The 10,615-nt window shown below is 27.7% G+C and overlaps 2 protein-coding genes across 2 annotated transcripts; both read right to left on the bottom strand.

Moving 5' to 3' along the window:
* Positions 1 to 2,340: 2,340 nt before the first annotated feature.
* On the bottom strand, positions 2,341 to 5,007 carry LOC110623137 (calcium-binding protein CBP). The gene is made up of 5 exons (XM_021768040.2): positions 4,454 to 5,007; positions 3,486 to 3,532; positions 3,215 to 3,390; positions 3,109 to 3,127; positions 2,341 to 2,630 (listed from the first exon to the last, which is right to left on the bottom strand). The coding sequence occupies exons 1-5, from the start codon at positions 4,956 to 4,958 to the stop codon at positions 2,526 to 2,528; spliced, it is 852 nt and encodes a 283-aa protein (XP_021623732.1). The 5' UTR covers positions 4,959 to 5,007; the 3' UTR covers positions 2,341 to 2,525.
* Positions 5,008 to 7,197: 2,190 nt separating this feature from the next.
* Positions 7,198 to 9,856, bottom strand: LOC110622460 (calcium-binding protein CBP). The gene is made up of 5 exons (XM_043959578.1): positions 9,271 to 9,856; positions 9,084 to 9,130; positions 8,004 to 8,179; positions 7,899 to 7,917; positions 7,198 to 7,574 (listed from the first exon to the last, which is right to left on the bottom strand). The coding sequence occupies exons 1-5, from the start codon at positions 9,806 to 9,808 to the stop codon at positions 7,470 to 7,472; spliced, it is 885 nt and encodes a 294-aa protein (XP_043815513.1). The 5' UTR covers positions 9,809 to 9,856; the 3' UTR covers positions 7,198 to 7,469.
* Positions 9,857 to 10,615: the final 759 nt, after the last annotated feature.

A 10,615-nucleotide genomic window follows, 5' to 3' on the forward strand; every position in this document is an offset into this window, starting at 1 on the left:
TTGATTATATTTTTTATTTTTTTTTATTTTTTCCTTTATAGTTTTTTTCTAATAAAAAAATAGAGATTGAAAGTAAAATTTAAAATTTCTCAAATTTATTCCATGATCTAAATTTGTGAATGCAAAAATTTTGTAATTTTAACTTGTATTCTAATATTATTATTTAATTTGCCTGTGTTTAGATTGTTCAAAAGAAAAAATCATTATTGAAACGGCATAGTCGTCATCTTAGATACTCATAATCTAAAACCTCTTGTCAGCAAGGATTTTCAAACTTAATATATTTAATTAATTTTCAAGCTTTATATATTTTTATTAAACTTAATTATTTAATTAATATCTCTTAATCACTCAATCAAAATATAATATCAACTAAAATTTGTATAATTCACCTACAGAAATAATAATTATTTTTTAAAAAGAGTAATCATACTTTTTATTTTAATAATTTATATAAAGAAATAAGTTTAAATACACAACTCAAATTTTCATTGAAATTCAAATAAACTAAATTTAATATTTTTAATTAAAAAATTCATAACTTTATGTTTAAGTTCGAACTAGTCCCAATTGAAAAAATATTTTTATTAGAATAGAATGTAATTATTGATAATATTCTTATCAGTTTTTTTTTTTTTTTCCGCGGGATCATTCTTTGAATTTCTTAAACATGCAAAAGTGAATTTTCACCATTAACATAAGAAAATGTCTTTCTACAAATAGAAAATAGGATTTAAAATTTAACTTTTCTGAGAATGAAAAATAAATACTTTCTAATATCATTAAATGATTAAGGTCATATATTTTATTAAAATTAATTACTTATTTTACATTTTTTAATTACTCAATTAAAATATAGGGTGAATGGGTTAATAATGACTTTATCCGAAAAAAACTAAAACAGTTTTTATTAGAATAGAATTCAAATAATTGAACTTTTACACAGGTATACATGATTTTCATTTCTTTTAAAATATTTTTTTAAAAAAATTAAAAATTTACATTCCAATAAAAATTATTTACATAAGTAAATCAAATAATGGATTATTATAAAATTTTTAATTTCAAACTGGAATTTCACTTCAAAAAGATATAATATTTTTTTCTTTTAAATTATATCTCTTTTATTTTAATAAGTTATCTATATAATCACTTAACAAATATTAAAATTAGCAGTAAAAAGAATTTTACGACAACATTAATTTTACTGTTATATAGACTATCAATATTTATTGTTATTGGTATATAAAAAAATATAATAAGAAATAAAAATAATCGACATTAATAAAAAATTATTTTCGACAGCAATATTTATTATCAATAATAATTATATTTTTAATAACAACCATAATTTTATAACAGCAACTTACATCGCTGTATCTATAACAATAATTTATAGCAGCAATTACCCTCAACATCCGCAAACCATCCATTAGAACTTTTATTGAGAGGATTTTAAACAATAGAGCGTCAAGATAGCTTCATTGTTTCATTGACTACTCCATCTCAAATTTCTCTATAATTGCCATGGAATTCAGACTCCTAAGCAAATGGGTTGAATATCATAAATGATGAGATCTAAGGTCTCATGGATGTAAGACACGTGATGTAAGGAGTAATCTTAGAGATGAGAGGAGATACTAGAGTAATATTTCATGCCAGACTTAATGGTGGATGATGGAAGCGTATATGGGATTATAGGTTTAACTATCTTAACAATTGAGAATCTGTTTTTGACAATTCTATATTTTGATAATTATTTTTTAAGCCAGTCTTCACTTTTCTAGGTTCCTTTCTATTAATTTCGATCATGTCAGTTGCTTGATAATCTCATGACTGATTTCAAAAATTATGCTACGTCCGTACAGAATATTTATAGTAGGCAGTTGGCGGTTGACCATTTAATGTTGAGCTGGCTAAAAGAAAATGGAAGCCATATATTTAGAACTTGATATGACCGATACAGTCTCTATTATATTTTTTTTGCATTTCAAATATGGTAATATTATCACCCTGGTCTTTACTCTCCAAAAGAGATGAACTTTGTGATCTGAAACGAAGATAAATCACAACTTTCATGCAGCTAGTCTTCGGAATCATAGAAGAGCCGGGTCATGCAAAAATTTCGGGTCCCTATCTTCGGTTCAAGCTCACTGAAATTGATGGGTATATAACTGTGTGCTAATTTGTTTTGCAAAATTCAACGAGGACAACATTCAAAGGTGGTCTATAAGGGCTACATTGAACTGTGCCTTATAATCCCAAATTTTCATGTATCCAAATACAACCTTGTTAAAATTTTCATTTCTACGACATCTGACCAAGGATACCATATCAATGTGGAACTAATAAGACTGCACACTAAAATTCATTATACAACGAAAAAAGTTTTACAACATAACCAAACGTTAGCATATTTATTACTAAACCAGTGAGCGAGTGGTAAGCACTAACCAAAAACACACAAAAGAAGCCATGAGAACTTCCAAATTCAGAGTCCAAAACCCTTTAAATACATTGAACTTTCATGCTATGAGGAATGGCAGAACGGTTAGCATGAAGGCCTCATAAGTGAAAGTTGCCGAACCGGAATATGTGGAGTCCTTCTCTTTGAATTTCTCAGTCAAACCCTGAAATTAAAGCAAGATAAAGCATTTTGTGAAAAATTTAGAACTCATCTAATGTATGTTTCAAGATAACAACCCACTCAGGTTTCAATAATTTTTTTATTGTTTCCCTTTCCAGGAAATCAGAATATGGATAGAAAGTTTGATGGTAAGACAGAGGTTAGTGGAATTTTCATAATCTAATGCTTATTCCGCCCAAGGGACATGAGCAAAAAAAATACTTGACAACATAAAAAGATTCATTTGTAAATCCAACAATTTTTGTACTCCTTAGCCTGCACCAAAAGTCATTGGACATCTAAAATAAATTCAAGTTGCATAAAAGCTGATTGTGAAAAGTTGCACTTGCATATAACTGATACATCAAACAACTGAAAAGATTTTGCCCATTACAGCCACATTTCCGCTTTCCAGGCATCATAGAGTAAAGATTCACGAAAGCAATACAGCTAAAAGTAGTAATAATCATTAAATAACTCACCTTGACAGTAAGACAGCACCTACATAGAAAGTAAAGGAAAGAAAAGAATTAGCTTTTGATGCAATAAAAATTAAATGCAACTACTAACAATGTTTGAAAAACTTACTCAATGAAATTGTCATATTCAATGGCCCTATTTTTGCCTCCACTTTTATCAAACTTAGAAACCAACAAATCCAAAACGACCGGTGATACAGCAAACCCTAAACTATATAAGGCCTCCTTCAGCTCATTAGAATCAATCCTGCCACTCCTATCCCTATCAAATCTATCGAAAATGGACTGCAAAAAACATAGATGCCACAGAATCAGATTTATATATAAGAACAAGGTCTATTCAAATAGAAAATCGAAATTCCCACAAAAAAAAAAATTACCCTCCAGCTCTGAAGACTGTAGAATACTGAGGTGAATTCCTTTGGCCCTGTATTAAAAATTCCAAAAAATTAAAGCTTTTTAAAAGATATTTGCTTTTTTTTAGTTTTTCACATGCAAGATAGATAATGTATTAAAAGACTGCTAAATGCAGCAACAGAAGATAACCGATAACAATATTTGTTTTTTCGATTAATCCGGCGTAAGCAAATTAATTGAAACGCGTGAGAGATCAGGACAAAAGATATGGGCCCGTTGTTGGTGACCTAACTCAACACCCAATCATTAAAAAAATTGGGTGCTTCCGCGTCTTTCACTCTCGTGTGAAACCGGTTCAAGGAAAAATCACACCGTTGAATCGGCAGTTTGGTTGAATAAGATTATTCAGTACGGCGCAATTTAGTTAATACGCGATAAGACTTTGTCAGTATTCGTGGCGCAACTCGGAAAGGCAAAATTTCAAGCAATTTAAGGCATTCTCAACGCCTGGCGCACATCAGAAACAGCGAGCAACCTTTTGCTAAAGTGCACATATTCACTAATGCTTTGTTTGGTTTGGAAGAAATGGAGAGAAGATAAAAGAAAGAAAATTTTAAATTCCTCTTGTTTGGACATGAATTAAGAGGAGAAAAGAAGGGAAAGGAAAGGAAAGGAAAAGGAGGAAAAATTATATTTCCCAATTTATTATAAATGCCCCAATAAATTCCCCCCAATTTAGTGGGAAGCGAGGGAAATAGATATAAAGCACCAACATATTCTTCTTTTCTGTAGAGGAGGAAATTAATTTCTACTCTAAATTACTTATTAATCCAAACAATACAGAGAAAATCAAAATTCTTTTCCATTTTCTTAATTTCCTCTCTTTAATTTCTCTCCAATTCTCTTGCACAATTAAGGATCCAAAACATAGAGTAAATGCAACGAAAATTTGAAATGATTTGAACAAGAAAATAAGGGAAATCGTAATTACCGATCTTCCTGCTGTTGGTGTTGGTGAAATGAAACAGGAGAAGATGAACGGTCCTCAAACTGAAGCTCTGATCATAACTAGAGAGCGCTCTCTGCAATTCCTTGTCGTCGATGAACCCACTGCCGTCCTGATCAGCGAGTTGGAAGCACGCAACGACGTTGGGATCCGTCCCTGGAGGAAAAGTGGAGGGTACTAGTGAGGCGAACGGGCTTCCATACGGAGCTGACGGTGGGTAACCGCCGTGTGCGGGAGCAGAGGAGTGAGGTTTGTCCTTTGGTGGCTTGTCGCCCGGAGGTGGTGCATAGGGTGCACCGTAGGGGTGAGAAGGCGGCGGCGTACCGTAAGGCTGAGAAGGCGGTGGTGCACCGTAAGGCTGAGAAGGCGGTGGTGCACCGTAAGGCTGAGAAGGCGGTGGCGCTCCGTATGCAGGAGCGGTTCCGTAAGATTGGGATGTCGGTGGAGCACCGTAGCCGTAGCCTGCCGGAGGATGAGGATAACCGGACATGGTGTAGCGTGAAAACTTTTTGGGTTTCGAGATATTTAATTAATTGCAACCAGCAACGACAGATCGTGGTTTATATGAGACAGGAATTTTCGATAGTCAAATTAGTCTCATGATTTTGAAATTATTACGAAAATGCCATTGGGCTTAACGAGGGCAGCGGGCGTTCGTACAATAAAAACTATTCGTTATGAGTTGAAATTACGAATGTGTCCCCACCTGTCATGTAAATTCAATGCAGTCAATGCGTCAATCTGATGAAGTCTTTGCAATAATCCGATAAAAAGAGAGCATTGAGGTCGCTTGAAAAGTGATTGTTGTTACTGTTTTTCAAAAATTTATATATATAAATAAATTTACATATTTTTAAATTTAAAAAAAAATAATGATAAATTTTAATATAATCTTTAAAATTTTATATTATTAATAAAATATATAACCTTTTAATTTAAATTTTATATTAAATTAAATATATTTTATATTTATTATATATAATATTAAATATATTATATTGAATAAATATTTATCATATAAAATATTATACATAATTAATATATATTAAAATATTTTATTTAATATTATAAATTATGTCTATATTTTTTTAGACCCAACAGAAAATGCAATTATAAGACCTTTAGAATCGAAACTCAAAACAAATAAAGGACAAAGAAAGCCAACCCTAAAAGCCCAAATCTTTACTCAAATTTGGACCCGATTGTTCGTTATAATCACTATCATCAATTTGATAATGATCTAATCAGAATTGATTCTCATACTTTTGTTGAAAGATGGGTGGGTGATTAAACTCACAGACATTGTTTAAAGAAATGTTGATATTGGTAGAAATAGAATGTGGAAAAAAAATATGAATTAAAAATAAAGATTTATTTTTTAAAATTAAAAGGATTTATTATTTAATTTATTTTTAGAATAAAAGATTTATATGACTATTAATGACTTATTTCATTTATTTCTAAAATTTAAAATATTTATTTAATATATTTTTAATAATTAAATCTATTGTTTAAAAAAATATTAATTAATCTTTTAATTTTAAAAAATATATTAAATATTTTTAATATTTTAAAAAATTTATTCCATTAATTTTGTCATTAATTATTTTATGACTAAAATTAATAAAAAGGTTAACTATTAAATTTTTTAAAATATCAGAAATATTTTAATATATTTTTTAAAATTAAAAAAATAACTATTAAATTTTTATATATTATAGAGAATAAATATTTATTTTTTATTTTTAATTACTATAATATCTAGCCTAGTAACTAGGGACTATTCTTTCCACTTGTCTATTAATAATTGTTTAACCCATGTATATGTTTTTTACATTTTGATATAAATATAAAATTTTAAATTTATTATTAATTACTTTACATTTTATTTTTATATTTTACACTGTCTAATTTTTATCTCTCAATTTTTTAGTAAAAATAAAAATATAAAAAATATAAATATGATTAATAAGATAATAAAAAATATACTTTATTTATCTCATAATTTTTATTATTTTTTATGTGTATTAAAAAATACTTAAAAAATAATTTTTTTATGAATTTTTTAATTATATCATTTTAAAAATATTAAATTTTATTAGTAGTGGGAGATGTTTTAAATACTTATTTAAAAAAAATAATTAATATGAGGTTGTTTTGAAAATAAAATAAAATAAAATAGATTAGTTAATTTATATGTTATTATAATATAAAAAAATAAATAATAATTTTAAAATATTAAAAAAAATTATAAAATGAAGAGAGTATATACTAATAGATAAAAAACAAATTACATCTGACATGATGCAATATTTACTATTGAGAGAGCTAAAATATTTAATTTAAAAAATCAAAATATACGTTTAACAAGTTTAAATCGAATATAATTATACTAAATTAATTCTAAATTCAAGTAACAATAAAATTCTAATTCATTAAATTTTTACTTAAAACAATAAAAATAAACTTTTTAAATTTAAATTCATTAAAAATTAACGTTTTACATCCCTGAAATTCTTGAAAGTAAATAGTTAGTCCTTCATTTTAGTTTTATCAAACTTAAAAAAAATATATTTTAATAGAAAGACATTCAATTTATGGTGTCAAAATATAAAAATTAAATTATTAAATTTTAAAATTAGAAAAATATAATTTTGACATATGCTAGAAATGTAAAAATAATTTTTTGAAAAGATAATAATTATTAACTAGAAAGCAAATCAAGAGAATGCCACAAAGCAAAAGGACATCAAACTCTTCATATATAGAAAATTCCGCATGATCACCATGGAAAAACATACTTATTTTATGCGAAATGCAGTACAACAAAGGAATACATGTGCATACTTCTTGCAGACAGCTTTAAGAACAAAACCAGACGCTGCCTTATTTATAACAAAAGCAGTAACCAAGAGATTACTAACCAAAAACACCCAAGATAAAAGAAAGCCATGAGAACTTCCAAGTTCACAATCCAAATCCCTTCAAAGACTTTGAGCTTTCATATTATGAGGAATGGCAGAACAGTTAACATGAAAGCCTCGTAAGTGAAAGTTGCCGAACCAGAGTATGAGCAGTCCTTTTCTTTGAATTTCTCAGTCAGACCCTGAAATCAAGATAAGATAAGAACATTATGCATATTCATATCCCAAATCATCGTTCTAGGCAAAGGCAGATCCAGAAAATTTAGTCAGTGGGGCAACATGTACATTTCATATTTTAATTTAAGAGCAAGACATATTATTAGTGAAATTGAAACTAGAAAAAATATATTATAATGAGTTAGTTAATTTAATTTAGTGATAATTTCATCTATTTCTTTTGAGTGGTATTTTCACCAAAATTAAATCCGGGAAATGAGAATATGGATGCAAAAGGTTTCCAGGAAATTATGATGTTTTCCAGGAAAGCTCAGGCATTGATGACTCACCTTGACAATAAGACAGCACCTGCAAAGAAAGAAAGAGAAGATTTAGCTTTCTGATGCAATAAAAAATAAATGGAATTACGTATTAATCATGTTTGGAGAAATTACTCAATGAAGTTTTCATATTCAATGGCCTTGCTTTTGCCTCCAGATTTATCAAACTTAGAGACCAGCAAATCCAAAACGGCTGGGGAGACGGCAAATCCCAAACTACATAGTGCCTCTCTCAGCTCATTAGAATCAATCATGCCACTCCTATCCCTATCAAAGTTCTCGAAAATGCCCTGAATATTTAAAATAGAAATTAATTAATTTCTATTTAACAATTTATATTCAGAATTTTAAATCTCTTGATAATTGAGCGATTTTTTTTTTAAGTTATCGCAATTATAGCTCATAACACTAAATTGAATGTAAAAATTTTAATGATAAATTATATAAAGTTTTTAAAAAATTTTATTAATAGATATGCAGTCGTTTAATTTTAATTTTATATTAAAAATAAATATATTTTATATTTTATATGTAATAATAAATATATTATATGTACCTTGCCAATGAATTAATATTATTTTTATAAAAATAAAATTATATTACATAAAATATCATATATAAATCTTATATGTTAAAGTATTTTATTACATTTTTATGCTCAACACGGTTGCAAATTATGTGTTTATTATTAAAAAATATGAAAAATTTTACTTCATATCAATGATATCAAATAAAATAAAATATTTATAAAATTTTATATATTAATTTTAAAATTTAGATAAAATTGTATCAAATTGAAAATATTGGAGGATAATTCAAAATTAAATATTTAGATTAAAATAAAAAATATAAATATTGTGTTTTTAAAGAAAATTACTACTATTCTCTATTATAAAAAAGTTATTAATCAATACTTAATTTTAAAAAATATATTAAAAACTCTATAATATTTTAAAAAATTTATTAATTAAAAAATTTAAAATGAATTCATTACTAAATTTTTTATAAAATTACAAATTAATTAATAAATTTATTTAAATTATATAAATTAAATAATAAAATAATTAATAATAAAATTAATAAAATTAATAAAATAATTAATTAATAAAATTTTTTAAAATTAAATGATATAACTAATGAATTTTCTTGATATTGACTTAAATTTTTATTTTTTAAAATCAGAAAAATATTTACCCTCCAGTTCTGAAGACTCTTGAACACTAAAGTGAATTCTTTCGGGCCTGCATCAAAAATTAAAAGTTTTACAAGGGAAGAAAAGTATATAAAACCATTTTCAGACTATTGAGCGCAAATTTGAAATGACGAGCAAGAAAAAGAAAAAAAAAAAAAAAAAAAAAAAAAAAAAACAGTCCGTAATTACCGATCTTCCTGCAGTTGCTATTGGTGAAATGAAACAGGACAAGATGAATGGTCCTCAAGCTGAATTTCTGACTATAACTAGCGAGCACTCTCTGCAACTCCTTGTCTTCGATAAACCCGCTGCCGTCGTGATCACCGAGTTGAAAGGACGATATAATGTGTGGATCCGTCCCTGGAGGAAAACCGGAGGGTGCTAGTGAGCCGAACGGGCTTCCATAAGGAGCTTGCTGTGAGTTATCGCCGTGTGGAGGTGCAGGACAGTGGGGATTTTCCTGTGGTGCACCGTAGGGCTGATCTTGACAAGGTGCCGGTGGAGGATAGGGCTGAACAGGTGCCGGTGAAGCACAGGGCTGATTGGTTGCCTGTGGAGGGTAGGGCTGAGCAGGTGCCTGTGGAGGATAGGGCTGAGCAGGTGCTTGTGGAGGGTAGGGCTGAGGAGCTGGGGTAGGTGACTGGTGTTGGGGTTGGGGTTGCTGTTGCTGCGGCGGTTGATAACCGTAACCGCGGCCTAATTGAACAGAAGGATAATTACTGGACATGATCAAAGGGAAAGGGGCAATGACGCCTTGAGCTTTGAAATGCTTTCTTGTACTGGGGAAGCTGGCTTTCATAGATGGAGGTTTATATAGGACTTGGAAATTTTGGATAGACAAATTAGTGTCATGATTTTGAGATTATTACGAATATGCCATTCGACCTGCACACGTAATAAAAATAAAGTACACGTAAGCATAAAAATAAAGTACACGTAAGCATACGTTATTTGCCTTTTCGTGAAACATATTGTGAAAAATTGTCGTTTTATGGCTCGTTTATCCTACAGAAAATATTTTTCTCATTAAAAGATAATTATTTAAAAGAAATATTTCGTTTTTTAAAGGTTGATTGGAAAATTTTGAAGGTTTATATTATTTTATATTTAAATTTTAAATAAGTTGATTTTACATTTAAGTGTAATTTAATTAATAGTTAAGTAAGAGTAATATCAATCAGAATTAATTTTAAAAATGAATTAAAATTACATTTAAATATAAATATTGAGACAATTTAATTAAAATTTAAATATCTGAATTAAAATACAAAATGAGAGCTTTTCTGGTGAATTGGCTTTTCTTAAATAAAAAGTTATTTTATGTATTTCTATAACTTATTAAATGTACTAATAAAAATTTATTCATATATTTATTTTTAATATTATAATCAAATAATATATTACATAACTTATTAAATATATTAATAAAATTATATTTATTTTTAATATTATAAAAAATAATATAAAATAAATTATTTTTTAAACAATTTTTTAAAAATTTATCAGAGAAACTATTTTTTACATTCAAGTTATT

This window comes from Manihot esculenta, chromosome 9 (genome assembly GCF_001659605.2).
Source record: "Manihot esculenta cultivar AM560-2 chromosome 9, M.esculenta_v8, whole genome shotgun sequence".
Lineage (NCBI taxonomy): Eukaryota > Viridiplantae > Streptophyta > Magnoliopsida > Malpighiales > Euphorbiaceae > Manihot > Manihot esculenta.